The sequence below is a fragment of the Acinonyx jubatus genome, chromosome C2, assembly GCF_027475565.1.
Source record: "Acinonyx jubatus isolate Ajub_Pintada_27869175 chromosome C2, VMU_Ajub_asm_v1.0, whole genome shotgun sequence".
NCBI classification, from domain to species: domain Eukaryota; kingdom Metazoa; phylum Chordata; class Mammalia; order Carnivora; family Felidae; genus Acinonyx; species Acinonyx jubatus.
In genome coordinates, this window is record NC_069384.1 from 3,164,114 (window position 1) to 3,180,942 (window position 16,829).

Genomic DNA, 16,829 nt, shown 5'->3' on the forward strand with positions numbered 1-16,829 from the left:
TATCGATAATAATTTTAAAAATAAATGAAAGTCTCCATCACAAAAAGCAGACACCAGCGGGAACGAACGTTGAGGCACAGGGGGAAGAGCGAGAACACAGAAGCTAAAGACAACTGCAGCCACCCTTGGGCCAAAAACGGGAGCTTCAACGCAAAGCACAGAGGCCGAGGAGGGTCTGGAAAATCCCTGCTCTGCTGAACACTTTGAACTTCGAGGACGGGGCGGAAGGCGGTGGGGGGGGGGGTGGTGCGGAGAGAAAAGTAAGTCTCTGAGAACGAGACAATGGGAGCACAAACACACGGAAGTCCAGAGACTCTGTTCAGAGGGTCCGATGCTCAGTTAGCAAAGGCTCTACAAAGAGACTGTGCGTGCCGGGGAGGGGGCAGGGCCATCTCGGGAGACTCCGAGCACACGTCCCCGACTCAAGGACACGAGGTTGTGGGACTGCGCTGCAGCAGCACGGAGGAGAGAAGCATCCGACGGGAGACAGAAGACACTGGCCTCTTCCCCAGGCAATGTGGCCACGAGGGCACAGAGACGCCGTGGCCTCCAGCCCTGGTGACAGTCATCTGCATCCCGGAGCTGCACTTGGACACAGATTGCATCACGAGACCGAAATGAAGTCATTCTCAGGTTTGCAAAGTCTCAACAAAATGTACCTCCCAGCATATTTCCTCTGGACGTTTTCAAAGTGGGGAATAAAGCTAAGAAAGCAGAGGGTACACGCTCCAAGAGAGGGGACTCCTGCAGGTGATGTCAAAGGAAAGTTCAAGAACATGCCCTGTGCCTGGCCCAGAGAGAGATGAGCCCCTGCGAGCAGGAGACGGAGAGCTTCTGGGGGCACACAGCTCCGATGTGCCTTCTGGAAGGCAGGGCATAGGGGGATCAGCACGAGGGTGTCAGCCACGGCCCCATGAGCACTCGGCCAGGGGACTCAGCAAGGCAGCGGTTCACTCGGGCAGAAGCAAACACGTGACCCAGAAAAATGCTGTGATCACAGTTACACACTCAGCTCGGCACAGACCCGTATTTACACAGTCAGGGTAACATTAACACCGAGCAGGGGTGTGGCCACAAGGCCAAACACACAGGGAAGATGGGGGAAAGCCAGAGCGAGCAGGGGCTCCTGCCACAACAGTGAGCCCAAAGCAGGTGTGTAAGGGGTGACTTAGTGTTTAGAAACGGGGAGGAAGCCAGCAGAAGGAATGACTGTAAGATCAGGAAGCAGGTGCCTGACACGAGAGGCGGGAACAGAGGGCGGGAAAGGTGGCGGTTTGCTCCAAGCCTCTCAGCACCCTTGACGCTGAGCTGGGCACGCAGCTCGATATAAACTTGATTTATATCAAAGCAAAGTGAGTTAAACAGTAGAATGGAGGCAAAAAACCTTGTCACAGGCCAACCAATAGCAAAACCCTAAAATATACAAATAACGATCGTACAAATAGACTCTCCCAGGAAAGGAGAGGAGATCAATGAAATCCCCTGGTTACTTCTCTTTTCTCAAAAAAATGTTTTTAGGGGCGCCTGGGTGGCTCCGTCGGTTAAGCATCCGACTTCGGCTCAGGTCACGATCTCGCGGTTCGTGGGTCGAGCCCCGCGTCGGGCTCTGTGCTGACAGCTCGGAGCCTGGAGCCCGTTTCGGATTCTGTGTCTCCCTCTCTCCCTGCTCCTCCCCTGTTCATACTCTGTCTCTCTCTGTCTCTCAAAAACAAATAAATGTTAAAAAATTAAAAAAAAACACTTTTAGAAGCATAAACACCTTTCCATAGAGACGCCCTACGAAGAGGGCAAATCCCACCTCCTGACGGGCATGAAGTCAGAATGCAGCCCATGGTGGCGGACTCTCTCCTGGGCGAGTGTGGCCGTGTTAAAATCCCCCATGTGTGCACCCGAGACCCAGCCAGACACTGGGCAGGACGGGGCGGTAGGGGGCAGCACGGGCGCGAGCGTTACGAGGGCTCAGCCGTGACGGCCACCGCACTGCCGCTGAGATTCACCTGGGGGTCATACTGGCCAGAGCAACCACGTGAGCCGTGACAGTGACCGAACGGACCGTGACAGTTTCCAACACAAGAACAGACCCCGTCATCGGTAAGTTGTCACCCTGATTATCTGCAGCCCAGAAAGAACCAGCCCCACCCCCCAAAAAAGGAAAAAGAAAGGAGCCCAGAGCAGCCCAAATAGCTACAAAAAGAAAATCGTATGCACCACCTCATCCAAAGCACCTGCACCCAAGCCCTCGGTCAATCTGGTCACTCTTCCGTCAGAAACCCGGGCAGCCCGTGTCTCTGGCCTCCCAGCCCTGCTGACCTAGAAGCCATACATGGAGGAGGGTGACGGGGAGGGGACAGGCACACGGTGGGCTGCAGGGCCACGAGGACCGGAGCAGAAACAGCTCACAGGCAGCAAGAAAGGGGGCTGCGTTCGCCAGCCCGCCTCATGGGGCTGGGGGGCATCACAGGCGAGTCTGTGTGAGAAGGGGTTGTGCTGAAACACACATTTGGTAGTTAAACTAGTCCTCGGTGTGTCTAAGAAAATTCAGTTAAGCAGCAACTTCCTTCTTAAGCATCGGGACAAATAAACCTCTTCTCCAGAAGGGAGGCAGCGGACTCTAAGGTGTCTTTCTCTAAGAGCGGTTCATGCTGGCACTGGGACACGCTCTGCCGACCAGGCGCCGCCCGCGTTCACAGCTGTGGCACAAGGGGAGCTCCAGGGACAGCGGGCTGGATGGGGAGCCCAGGGACAATGCTGCTGGGGTCTAGCTCCTCCTCTACCCCTTGCGGGCCCCAATGACAAGGCCCCCAAGCCCAGCCCAGCTCTGCCCGTGAAGTGAGAGGCGGTAAGTCCCGGATGGGCCGGGCCCAGGCCCTCTCGCATCTGCTACCTGAGTAAGGGAAACACGAACGTCTCCAAGGCTGGGCTGCCAGTTGTCAGTAAGGCTGCAGGAAACATCCGTGCTTCCAGGAAACAACGAATCTACGTTCTTAGTGTGAGCTGCTAACAGAAACGTGGTCTTTCTGACTTAAACCGAGCTGCGTGTAAATAATAAGACTGTACGTGTACGTGTGTGTGTGCGTGTGTGTGTGTGTGTGTCTCCACAACTTAAAGCGGGCGGGCAGTCCACCAAGTTCAGCCTCCCCTACCACAAAGGCACAGAGGGCGTAGGTCGACTGCAAGGTCACAGCGCGTAACAGCATTTCCACCTGCTGCTTCTGCCCCTGAGGTGGCCTCCTGTGCTCTCGCAGCTGGTGTTCCCCAGGAGGCGGGGGGCCAAGTGGGGGGTGGTGCCTCACTGGGCGCCTTGGAGCGGGGGAGGGGCAGCCCCCGCTCAGCTCTCCCCTCCGGTGGGTGGGCGGATGTGAAGCAGGCACCCTGGCCACCCCACCGGCCACCCGAGGGCGAGCCTGAAGCGGTGCTCTGGCCCATCAGGTGCTCAGCAGGAAGGCCTCTGCAGGGTCTGAAAGACCTGCCTGCTGGGTCCGCTGTGAACCTCCACGGGGGCGGGAAGAGGGCGTCTACACTGCCTCAAGTCTCCGGACCCAGAGACAACTACACCACCCGATGCTAAATTGGACAACGGGGTTGCTCCAGGGAAGGGGTTATGGAGGACCTTTCTGCCGCTCCTTCGGACTTTCTGGACTTTGCAACTTTCTTACGGTAAAGGAAACGGGGAGTAAAACAAGAAACGGGGCTGACACTGAGCTGAACTGGGGACTGGCACGGTCTTCAGGCAGAGGAACACCCACGCCTGGCTCTCCCGTGCCCGCATGGCCCCGCTCGCCCCCAAGCCCTCCCCCAGGAATGGCACACGCACCTGGGAGTTCTGGATCCTGATGGTGCCGGGCGACAGGGCTTGTGTCACCACCTGGCCTTGAGGAGTGACAACCGTGACAGGCTGATACACCGTGCCACCTCAGGAAGGAAGAGATCAAAACGCTCTTGAGTCTCAGTGATAGAAAACCACATTCTCAATACACTCAACGTACATCATGAAAGGAAAACAAATCTCTGGTCTGACGAGGTTTTTAAGCCATGTCGAATGATCAATACCCCGCTGGCGGACTTGTCACTATAAACTATTAAAACGACCCTCCCGGATGAGTCGCGCCCCGGGAGGGGTGCGGGGGACAGGGCACTGGGCAAGGGGCAACGAGGCGTCCCATCGCTAGGGCGCCGTCAGCCGGGGTGGATGCTGCAATTCCCTTTCTTTTGCTCCATTTCCCCCACAATCGGCACATGTTAAAGGACTTGGCCAAGGGGGCTAAGTAGTTTTCATCGCAGTATTTTGTTGCTCGAACGTGCTTCCATCCTCCTTTGGAAGCTTCCCTTTGCACTATCGTGTGAGGGTTTCTCCCCGCCCTGCGCGCCCCGATTCCGTCCTCACGATGGCTTTGTATCTGCGATGCTGGAGACGCACCAGGGACCTGCAGACTCTGTCCCCTTCCCGCGATGATTTCTGCCGTGCGAGTAACACCAAGGCTAAGAGGGAGTTTTGTTTGCTTGTCAAACATTAAGGGCACGACTTAAGGTTTCCCAGATGCTGCCAAGAGTACAATTAAAAACTACGTTATCTGCAAATTACAACTCAGTTTTTGCTATATATTTTCAACTCCCATATAAAACCCTTCTTCCCCAAAGTTTTTGGTAGGGACGCACAACTTGCATAAAATATCTGTTACTGAGAATGAAAACAAGAGACGGGCCTCCAATTCTAAGAGGTGTAGTCTTGCCACCCCTGTCTCAGGAACTGGCGTTAATCAGCAATTGCACTGACGGGCTTCTCCGTTCTCATATAAAGGACTCTTGCACAAAAGCTCAAGGAAAGAGTGTCCTTTTCTCCGTCGGCATACCTGCCACTGTCGCCATGGTGACGTTCCCCTGCTGCAGCGCGGATGCGGGCACCACGATTCCTTGGGGGCTGAGGGTGCCTGAGATGGCACTCTGAATCTGCTGTGAGTCAAAAACACACGGTGAGCAGTGAGCGGAAACACAAAAGCCACGTTTAAAACTTTAAACCAAGTGGCATGGTGCCACCACCAGTGAAGGCCAGGTGCTCGAGACAGAGACGCAGAGGACAAGCCTTCCGGAAGGCGCGCCTTCCTTATCTGCAAACCAAGAGACCCCCAGACCGACCCACTATTAAATACGACCGTCAGCACCGAGATTCCAGCTTCGACCTGGCTCCCAAACGGTCATCTTTTGCCTCATCATATCAGACTCGCCTCCAAGCCCTGGAGGCGTGACGAGGAAGGCCGGGAGGACCTAAGGTCATCGCACAGCCTTCCCACTCCGTTGGCTCACTCTAGAGCTTTCCAAGAACCAGAGTCCCCATACGGAGGACGCCACAGGCTCAGGAGGCTCCACGTGGTGCCAGAGAGTCACCTGCGGCCGCGGCCAGCTCTGTCCCCTCACCAGAGCACGGAGCACATCGGCGTCCCCCCGCCCCCCGCCCCCGCCCCCGCCCTGGGTGTTCAGGTCCGTAGAGTGCTAGGTCTGGGCCTGGCCCCAGCCGGTTGCACAGAAAGAGCGTAAGACCACATCAAGATCCCAGCCATCCCAAGTCAGGTACAAATGGGCTGTGACGGCTGGGGCAGGTGGCCGGGAAGGGGGCTCTGTGCCGGGCGTCGAGGCACAGGGTCTGGCACACCACCGGCACGCAGGTATTTGAGCGATTAGATGGCATCGGTGCGAAAACCCGAAGACGATTACTCTGCAGGCTGCCGCACCGATCCGAGTGCGTGTCCGAGCTTTGGTAGGGACACACAGCATCTGCCACATGAACTTGGTTAGAATAAAAATTAATTCATCCAAATCAAATATCCAAGCTCCCACATGAAGGACCCAGAAGAAGAGGGACAAAATGAAACCAAAGCAAGCAGAAAGAAGGGAATAATAAAGATCAAAGCAGAAATCGATGAAACTGAAAATAGAAAAACAACAGAGAACAGCCAATGAAAAAAAGAGCTGGTTCCCTGAAAAGATCAATATACTGACAAACCTGCTAAGACAGGAAAAAAGAGAGGTGACAAGTTACCAGCACCAGGAAGGGGACGGGGGGAGGGGGGGCACCACAGGGCCTGCAGATGCCGACAGCGGGAGGGGCTCTGGCGACAACTGGGCACAAACACATCTGACGTCTAGACAGAAGCCAACACGAAACACACCATCCCAACAGCCCGGTAACTGTTGCGGACGCGGAATTTGTAGCTCGAAAACTCAGAAAAGAAACCTCCAGGTCCAAGTACCGTCACTGGAGAATTCTATCAAACACGTAATGAAGAATTCACACCAATTCTACATAATCACTTCCAGAGAACAGAAAAGGAGGGAATACTCTTCATCTCATTTTGTAAAGTCGTATTATTCTGATACGAAACCTTGGCAAAGACTGTAACAAAAAAGAAACCACAATCAGTATGGACACACAAACGTCTCACAACATACAGCAAACAGAATTCGGGAACCTATATAAAAAGAATGTGCTGCGACCAAGTGGTATTTATTCCAGGAATGTGAGGCTTGTTCAATATTCGAAAAATCAAGTAATGTGATCTACCTCCATGTTAACAGAGGAAAGGAGAAAAATCACATAATCACATCAATTCATGCAGGGAAAGCATTTGAAAAAATTCAACATAATAAAAAAAAAACTCTCCGGAAAAAAAAAAAAAAACAGGAATAGAGGGGAACTTCCTCAACTTTATGAAAAGCATCAAGAAAAAAATCTTCCAGTAAAATTATAATTAACAGTGAAAGGCGAGGGCACCTGAGCGGCTCAGTCGGTTGAGTGTCCGACTTCAGCTCAGGTCATGATCTCATGGTTCGTGGGTTCAAGGCCCACATCAGGCTCTGTGCTGACAGCTCAGAGCCAGAGCCTGGAGCCTGCTTCAGAGTCTGTGTCTCCCTCTCTCTCTGCCCCTCCCTCACCCGCACTCTGTCTCTCAAAAATGAATAAATGTTAAAAAAAAATTAAAAAAAAAAAAAAACAACAAAACAACATTGGAAGGCAGAATGCTTTCCCCCTAAGACTGGGAACAGGGCAGGACGTCCACTCCCACCAACTGTATTCGACATAGCACTGGATGTTCTAGACAATGCAGCAAGGTAAGACAAGGAAATAAAAAGCATATAGATCAAGAAGGAAGGAACGGACTATTCCTATCTGCAGATGATACAACTTAACAAGTAGGAAATCCTAAGGAATCTATGAGAAGGACCTCCTAGGACTAACAAGTGAGTTCCGCAAGGTCACAGGATACGAGACAGACACACAAAAATCAATTATATTTCTAAATACTAGTCGGGACACTGAAGTCAAAGCTAGAATACCATTTATGATTGCTCAAAAAAATACTCAGGTGTAATTCTAAAAACACACGTGTAGGACTTATAAGACAAACTTACAAAACGCTGATGAAAAAATCACAGAAGAGTAAATAAATGGAGAGACATATCATGTCTGCGGACCAGAAGAGCCAACACAGGAAAGATGCCGATTTGCCCCGAAACGATACACGGGCTTAATGCCATTCCTGTCAAAATCTCAGTAACGTTGTTTTGTAGATACAGACAAGATCACTTCAAAATTTACACGGAGAGGAACTAGAATAACTAAAACCATTTTGAGAAAGAAGAATAAAGGGGGACGATACAGTCCACCCCGATCTGAGACTTACCAAATAGCTCCAGTAACCACAGCTACACGGTGGGAATACATCCAGCAGTGTGACAACAGAGGGGACAGAAACAGACAGACACAAACAGACCGACATTGTGACAGTGTCACAAAAGCAACTCAACGGAGGAACTTCCGGAAACAGCCTCCACCTAAACCCTCACACTTCGTACAAGAGTTAACTCAAGATGGGTGGTGGACCTGAGTGTGAAACACACAGCTTGCAGAAAAAGGACTGGAGAAAATCTTGGGGCTCCAGGGCTCGGCAGAGTTCTCAGACTCACCACCAGAAGCACAGCTCATCAAAGGAAGAGCTGATACGTGGGACTTGATCAGAATTTAAAATGTTTGTTCTGCAAAAGACCCTGGGAAGAGGATGAAAAGATCAGCCACGGACTTGGGAGAAAATATTTACAAACCACATAGCCAATAAGAGACTCGTATCTAGAATACTCTCAAAACAACAGTTAAAAAAACCCTAGAAAACGGGCAAAAGACACGAGCAGACATTCTACCAGAGATCTCCAGATGGCAACTAAGCCCACGGAAAGATGTCGGCGCCGTCAGCCATCAGGGAAGTGCAGATTACGACCGCACGGACCACCGCCTGCCACCAGAACGGCTCAAGGGCACCAGTGCTTCCTGTGGGTGGACCTTGAGGCCACTGCGCTCCGCAAAATACGCCAAACACAGAAGGACAAATACTGTAGGATTTCCCTTACATCAGGTGCCCAGACGAATCAAATCCATAGACACAGAAAGTAGAATGGTGGGAGCCAGGGACTGCGGAGGGGAGAAGGGGGAGTTAGTAGTTAACAGGGACAGGCTTCCAGTTTGAGAACGTGGGAAGTTCTGGAGACGGAGGGCGGGGACGGTGGCACGACAGTGTGGACGTGCTTCAGCCACGGACCTGTGCACGTAAAAACGGTTACGATGAGGGGCACCTGGGGGGCTCGGCCGGTTGAGGGCCGACTTCGGCTCAGGTCGTGAGCTTACGGTTCACGAGTTCGAGCCCCGCGTCGGGCTCTGTGCTGACAGCTCGGAGCCTGGAGCCCGCTTGGGATTCTGGGTCTCCCTCTCTCTCTCTGCCCCTCCCCCACTCATACACGGTCTCTGTCTCAAAAATAAATTAAAACGTTAAAACAAATTTTTAAATGGTTAAGATGGCACATTTATGACATGTGTACCTTACCACAATTTTAAGAAATAATGAACAAAAAACATATTTTAAAAAAGAAGGAAACAAGTGAACGGTACTCTATCCCCCAGAAGGATGGGATCCAGGGCACGGTACACAGACCGAGGCCTCACTTCAGTGGCTGCGTGATGCCCGGAGGGACTGTCTTTAGGGCTTGAGGGAATTCACTGCCAGCCCAGGTCAGGCTCAGAGATCTAGAAACCTCTCTGGGCAGGACGGCCGTAGACAGCCCAGACGTTCTCAAAGGGCTGTCGGTCTCCAGACTGACAGTGACGAGCAGCCGTCCGTCCCCTTGCGGACAGGACGGTAACCGAGGAGCAGAGCGGGGCCCAAACGTACGTAAATACCTGGGACTGGACGGGGGAGTACGGGCTTCCAGGCTCCCCGCTCAGGAGGGTCTCACTGTTCATTTTCGTCTTTAGACAAGCAATATAGCGACTGCAGAAGTCTTTGCAGAGCTCGTTAACCTTTTCCAGCTCAAGAAGATGAATGCGCAAAACCTGGATTGCTTTCACCATCTAGAAGCAGAGACAACGAAGGCTCTCAGACAAGCAGGCAGGAGCACAGCGGCCGTTGGTGTCACCAGCACAGGACCGCTCCGTGACTGGCCCGAGCCACGTCGCCACGACTGTCTGCACCACCGGGGACACAAGGGGAGTGACGTCAGAAATCAGGCCAAACAGTAAGTCACCCCGGCGCCGCTGACCTTCCGTACTTCAGCTGCATCCGGTGTGTGGGGACCCAGATGGTCCCAGGGCCGCCCTCGGGGAGTCGCTGCAGCGGGAGACAGCAGGGCCTCGGCCCGGCCCCACGGCCGACCCGCATCACAGCCAGTGAGGTGCTTACCTCCCACTTCTTCGTCTGCAAACAGGGAGGAGTCCATGCCCACCGCATAGGCAGCTCTTCATTTGGACAAAACCCCAGTTAACCGACTCTGCCCTTTACGGATTGTGCTTTCGGTGTCGAGCCCGAGAACTCCCCGCCCAGTGCCAGATGCGGGCTTTTACGATTTTCCCAAAAGTTTTACAGTGACTGTGTCAAGTCACTAAGTTCTGGAGTCACCTGCCCCACAGCAGTAGACAGCGGCCTCAGATGGAAACCACCACTTGCCGGGAATCCACAACCCGGAGCCCAGCCCCTCCCCCTGTGACCTGGGTGGCAGTAATTCACATGTATCTGTGGACCGAGAGTGACCACGAACCAAACTCTGCCAGGCCCTGTGCTCGAACACCGGTCAGGAGAGCCCGGGGCCACTCTGGCTGTACCCGCGGCCCACGCACTGATGGCTGTATGACAGAGATTCAGAGGCAGAGAGAGCTTCTGAGTCTCACCCCAAGAGGGCGGGCGCTGCTAGTCCCATTTCAAAGATGAGGAGACTTACTCGAGGTCGGACAACTCATCACAAAATCCATTAGGCAGTGAGGGCTGAATGTATAATGAGAAACTTAAAGAGCAACAAAGCTGCGGGCAATTTATTCAGGAAAAACTTTTCTAAGGATGCTTTTCTGCTGCTAAGGGCCCTGACTAGGGCTCGGGGCTGGGAGTTAGGGTGCTCCAAGGAAACCCGGTGAAGGGGCAGGCCCCCGGCCACAGGCTAACGGCTCTCCACCAGCACGGACGGGGCCCGCTCCCTCTGGGTCCGGCACTGACGTTCACTCCAACAAAGTGTCCGCTCCCTTGAGAAAGCACACACAACCTTGAACCTCGGGGCCGGAGCTGGAAGGAGGGCGCCAAGGTGAGACCAACTGGCTCCGAGCAGAAAGGCCGAGGGAAGCAGCGGGGAGCCTGGGAGCCCTCTGGTAAGCCTGCCTCGCTCCGTTCACGGGCCTCCCCGAGCGCACGTACAGCCCTGCCTCCCAACACAAATACCAGCCTCAAGACTGAGCATGAGGTCCGTCTGTCTCGGAGAAGAAGGTTGTGTGTCCGTGACCAGGGAGAGGCCAAGAACAGAAGCGGGGCCCAGACATGCTGCCCGAGCAGCCCAGCGCGTGAGCACGCCGACTCCGGGGGACGTTACAAATGTTGAGGAGAGAAGTGGGTCCCCGGCCCCTTGCGATGCAGGCTCAGGTCCTCTCCTCGGGTTCTTACATGAGGTCACTGGAGAAGCTGGACGACGTGGGGACACTGAGGTCACAGGTACAGGAAGCTATTTCACGAACTGTATGATGCTCCCCTTTAGCAGAACTACATCCTAAAGTTCTAATTGGAAGCTTAAAATTTATTGGTCACATTTGAAACTGGGAAGCAATAAGACGTAAGAATAAAACGTTTCTTTTACTTACTAAATTGTCGGTTTCCGGGTCTTCGCAAAAGAAGGGTTTTCCTTCTTTCTCTTGCTTTCTTACAAAATTTTCAATATCTACATCAAAACTGGCAGAGGTCGTGCCTTCTGAGCCCTGGGTAGACTGTTCGCATTTTTCGAACAACAAAGCTAGTAGTGGAAATAGTGGATGCCTAGGGGGAGAAAAATTTTAAATGTACGTTCCACATTTTCAGGAGAATATTTTAGTATGTACGTATGCACTGGCTTATATAACAGCGCGGCTGAGAGACAGTTCCTGTACGAAACAACATCCACTCTAAAGTGGACAGTTCAGTGGTGCTTACTATACTCACCACCAAGGCAATTTTATAACATTCTCATCGTCCCCCAAAGAAACCCTATCGTCATGAGCAGCCACTCTCCATCTTCCCCCAAACCCCAGGCCCAAGCCGCTGCTAATCTACTGTCTGTCTCTACGGATTCGCCAGTTCTGGACACTTCGTATAAAGAGTCACGGATGGGAATGCAAACTGGTGCAGCCACTCTGGAAAACAGTGTGGAGGTTCCTCAAAAAACTAAAAACAGAACTACCCTACGACCCAGCAGTTGCACTACTAGGCATTTATCCAAGGGATACAGGCGTGCTGTTTCGAAGGGACACATGCATCCCCATGTTTATAGCAGCGCTATCAACAACAGCCAAAGTATGGGAAGAGCCCAAATGTCCATCGATCGATGGATGAATGGATAAAGAAGATGTGGTATATATATACACACAATGGAGTATCACTCGGCAATCAAAAAAGAATGAAATCTTGTCATTTGCAACTATGTGGATGGAACTGGAGGATATTATGCTAAGTGAAATTAGTCAGAGAAAGACAAAAATCATATGAGTTCACGCCTATGAGGACTTTTAAGAGACAAAACAGATGAACATAAGGGAAGGGAAGCAAAAATAATACAAAAACAGGGAGGGGGACAAAACAGAAGAGACTCATAAACATGGAGAACAAACTGAGGGTTGATGGAGGGGTTGTGGGAGGTGGGTGGGCTAAATGGGGGAGGGGCACTAAGGAATCTACTCCTGAAATCATTGCTGCACTATATGCTAGCTAATTTGGATGTAAACTTTAAAAAATAAAAAATTAAATAAACAGATAGATAGATAGATAGATAGATAGATAGATAGATAAAAGGAATCACAGGATACGTGCCCTTTGGCCTCTAGCCTCCTTCACTTAGCGACACCGCTTTCAAGGGCCGTCAGTGCTGTACCGCGTGTTGGCACGCCATTCCTTTTTATGGCTGCACGACACTCCACTGTGTGGAGAGACCAGTTCTCCAGTTGCAAGTTTTACACTGAGATCTATGCCCCATCTTGAGGCAACTTCTGTATAAAACGTGAGATGAGGTCAAGGGTCTTCTTCCAGCAGGTGAACGTCTAACTGTTCCAACACTGTTTGTGGGAGGGGCTGCCTCCACTCCACCAAACTGTGTTGGCACCTTTGCGAAGGTCACGTAAATCATGTTTTCGTACACCTACTTCTGGACTATCAGTGACGCTGATCCCAGCCCTTCACCAGCGTCACGACATCGTCATTACCGTAACACCCGAGTCAGCCTTGAAGCCCGACTGTAGTCTTCCTCTTCAACACTGTCTTAGCTGGTCTAGTTCCTTCATCTGCCATGTAAAATTTAGAACTGGCTTATCTATATGTACAAAAATATCCCGCTGAGACCTTAATCGCAATTGTGCTAACCCTGCAGCTGGATTTCAGGGGAAATGACATCTATGCTGTGCTGACTCTTGCAATCCATGAGTATGGTATGCCCCACCACCTAGGTTCTCTCTGATTGCTTGCGTCAGCATTTACAGTTTCCAGCATCAAGGGTCTGTGTTTTGTTAGGTTTACACCTGATTTGGTGCTCTTGTAAACGGTATCGTCTTTCTAATTTCCGTTTCCAATTGTATATTACTGGTATAGAAATAGGATTTGTTTCTGTGTGTTGCCCTTGTAACCTGTGACCTTATTAAACTCAGTCCTGGACATTTTTTGGTGGAGTCTTTGGGATTTTTGATGTAGACGATCGTGTTGTTGGTGCACAAAGCCAGTTTTCTCTCTTCCTTTCTCAGCTGGTATGCCTTTTCTTTCTTTTTCTTGCCTTACTGCACTGGCTATGACTTCCATTACAGTACTGAACAGGGGGAGGCCGAGTGGACATCTCTGCCTTATTCCCAATCTTACAGAAAACAGTCATTGGCCACTAAACATAATGAGAACTATAGATTTTTGGAGGTTGCCCTTCATCAGGCTAGGAAAGTTTCCCTCTATTACCACTTCGCTGACAGCTTTTAACCATAATTAGCTGTTGACTTTTCTGTGTCAACCGATACGAGCGTGTTGTGGGTCTCACTGGTTGAGCTTTGACTAGTGAATCAGTCTTGAGTTCCTGGGATAAACTCTACTTGGTCACTGCAGGTGATTCTTTTTATACGTCACTGAATTTCATTTGTTAATACTGGATTAACTATTTTTACGTGCAAGTTCGTGAGGCGCACTGGTGTGTACTTTTCCTTTCTGTATTGTGTGTGGCTTTAGTATCACAGTGATGCTCAATTCGTAAGCTGAGTTGGAAAGCCTCCCCTCTTCCTTTTTCTGGAAGAGACTGTGTAGACTTGCTGTTTTTTTCTTCTTTATTTTTGGTAGGATTCCCCAGTAGAATTGTCTGGGCTTGAAGATTTCTTCTTGCAGGGTTGACTAAAATACAGATTTAGATTCCAAAACTTTTTTTTAAGGTAGTAGGAATAACATCTTAATTCGAGAAACTGCTCACCCTAGTGGTCATCACACCATACCCAAAGCTCTGCCTAGCTGCCAGCTCCAGCATATTCCATTTACCAAGTTTCTCTGCTCCTCTTACCCCTACTAAAACCCACGCGCATCGCATCTCATCGCTACCTATAAATGGCCTGCTTGTCTGCGTCCATTGGCGTCTGGGAGCCCGCCGGGGGAGGGCTCACTCCTTCCACATCCGGTTCAGAGCAGTTGGGATCTTGCTCCGTTTTTAACTCTGTTACTACTTGCATCTGTGAAAGGAGGAGGAGAGTTTTTGTTACTAAACACAAAGTAAACTGCTACTAAGTATTCTCTTCTCAAGCAGAAACAAGAGGACTGGTAAAGTGGGAGACAGTTGGATGGCTGGCGAGAATCCATCAAAATTACCACCAACAAACCTCCTTTGAGTCTGACACGTTTTGCAAATGGCTAAAACAAAGGTTGAGTTTCCAAATCATCTTGAAAACTGAGGGCCGATATCTGTGAACTGCGTGTGATTTTCAAAAAATATGCCACCTCCAGAGTGCCGAGGGGATTAAGTCACCTTACTGTGTGTGTCTCTTCCTGCCCTAAACCCTCACACTGAGCAACATCACAGCTTGAGAGGTAGAAACAAACAGTCCAAACTCTTTCTATCTTGTCACGAAAACAAACGTAGTCATGGCAGGGCTGAAACTCTCCCCTATCTATTCTTAAATTTCAGGAATACGTCATCTATAAACGTTTGGGAAAAAAAGTCACTGTATTTAGAAAGTAAAGACTGGCGGTGTTTAAAGAAATAGCGTCTAGATATTATCATTTAAACTGCTTTAAACTAAGGGGCGCCTGGGTGGCTCAACTGTTTGAGCCTCCAACTTTGGCTCAGGTCACGATCCCACGGTTTGTGAGTTCGAGCCCCGCGTCGGGCTCTGTGCTGATGGCTCAGAGCCTGGAGCCTGCTTTGGATTCTGTGTCTCCTTCTCTTCTCTGCCTCTCCCCACTTGCACTGTCTCTTTCTGTCTCTCAAAAGTAAATAAATAAATAAATGTAAATTGCTTTAAACCAGCTATTTTGGTTTGTAACTTAGGTGAAAAGTCTTTAAATCCTTAAACATAAAGAATTCAGTTTACAGAAAAAAATTCCAACTTGCTGGGGGGCTCTGGGGGGCTCGGTCAGTTAAGCATCCGACTCCCGCTTTCGGCTCAGGTCATGATCTCAGTTGTTAGATGGAGTCCCAAGCACAAGTCTGTGCTGACAGCACGGAGCCTGCTTAGGATTCTCTGGTCTCTCTCCCTCTCTGCTCCTCCCCCGTCTCCCCCACCCCCACCCCATCTCCCCACCCCCACCCCCGCCACCCCGCACCATGCACTCACTTGCTCTCAAAATAAACATTTAAAAAAAAACCCTAAATTGCTGCAGTAAACTTGTAATTATCCAGGAGCAGATTACCAGTGCCCTCAGCTGCTTCAGGACCGGAACCCACCTGCCCTGCCGCCAGCTGCCATGACTCCGCGCCCCAGGGAAGCAGCTGGTGGGGGCACTCGGGGAAGGGGCTTGTCCCAGGCAGGGAGAGAGCCTGCTCCCTGCCATGCGACCCCCCTGACAGCCGGGGGTAGTCGCCCGCCCGCGAGGGAGCCCCCGTCCTGCGGTGCAGGCTCTAGTCTCTCCGTCAGCCCAGATGTGCAGGGAGACCTCCGTCCCACTGCCTTCAGATGGCGCAGCGCGCCTGGGAAATTGTTTCTCTCTTGAAAACACGAAGCAGTAAAGCAACTAACAAGCCCAATCGAACACAACCTTTCTGGAGGGAGATCCGACAGTATTACAAACAAGCGTCAAAAGATGTATTTCAGGTCTTTGGGTTTGTTTGTTTCTTTCTTTAATGGTCGCGAAGGAAGGGAAAGCTCGCTGTCCAAGTGTGGAGGGGAGGCAGAGCCACACCGTGGGACAGTCAACGCGTAACATAACGTTCACGAGTTTTGCGTGTCATGGGAAAGAGCTTGGCTGTTAAAAGCGAGGCTCTGTCCCTCCCCGTGCCTGGCACTGCACAGGACACGACCCCATCAGGGCACCAGGATGCCCGCCTGCCCTGTGGGGGGAGGGGACTCCGAACAGGATCTGCCAGCAGGTGATGAGTGCCAAAAGGAGAACCAGGTGCAGGCAGGGAGGGAGCAGGGGGCAGGCTTGGGGGGGGGGTGCCGGGGCGGGCAGGGGAGTCCTCCCAGGAAGGATTTGCGCAAAGACCTGCCAGACAGGAAGGCACTGGCCCCCCTGCTGCTTAAGGAAGAGCCAGGGCCAGGCCCAGGGCCACGGGGCAGGGATGCACGGGAAAGAGGGGCAGAGGTGAGTGCGAGGGCGATGTGGGGGTGTGAGGGTGATGCAGGGTCACCCCGCCCCCACCCCCCGGACAGGGTTCAGCAGCGGGAGAGGAAGGGACAACCCCAGCTTGGTGTTTTAGAAACAAAATCACTTGGAAATATCGCGGGGCTTCCAGATGCAGAGAGCAGGCTGAAAGGGACCCCCCAACTCAATTCCTGTAAGAAGCTCAGACCCCGAGACGTTTTTCAAAAGCCCACAAAAACCAAGTCTGTGCCACAGGAACCAAGCCAGGAAGGGCACGAGACCAGCCACCAAGGAGAGTCACGAGGGAGGCTGCCTCAGGTCCTGGGCGCCCACCTGGAGCCTCACTGAGGCAGGGCTGTGACCTCATCTGGGAGAGGCCACCGAGCCTGATCAGTTGGTCGGGCCCACTAACTAGGATCTTCAAGTAGGGAGAAAAGAGAACCTCTGGGCATCCCCGCACCACCTCCTGAGCGCAGGAAGCAGGGGCAAAGGCAGGCTGGGAGGCCCTCGCTGCACGGAGCTCCAGGGCTCGAG

At 51.8% G+C, this 16,829-nt stretch overlaps 1 protein-coding gene across 6 annotated transcripts in view; it reads right to left on the reverse strand.

The window, feature by feature from the left end:
* PKNOX1 (PBX/knotted 1 homeobox 1) overlaps positions 1-16,829 on the reverse strand; it is a 57,492-nt gene that overhangs the window by 13,980 nt on the left and 26,683 nt on the right. For 5 of the 6 annotated variants that reach the window (XR_008297499.1, XM_053220513.1, XM_053220511.1 and 2 more), the window contains 5 exons: positions 14,100-14,227; positions 11,156-11,327; positions 9,221-9,391; positions 4,851-4,950; positions 3,815-3,912 (listed from right to left, as the gene is read on the reverse strand). Coding sequence is in view for 5 of the 6 variants with exons in the window: in XM_053220513.1 (XP_053076488.1) it covers positions 3,815-3,912; positions 4,851-4,950; positions 9,221-9,391; positions 11,156-11,327; positions 14,100-14,227 (669 nt within the window). In the remaining variant the exon portion in view is untranslated. The remainder of the gene's footprint in view (positions 1-3,814; positions 3,913-4,850; positions 4,951-9,220; positions 9,392-11,155; positions 11,328-14,099; positions 14,228-16,829) is intronic. The other variant, XM_053220514.1, reaches the window with a different exon arrangement.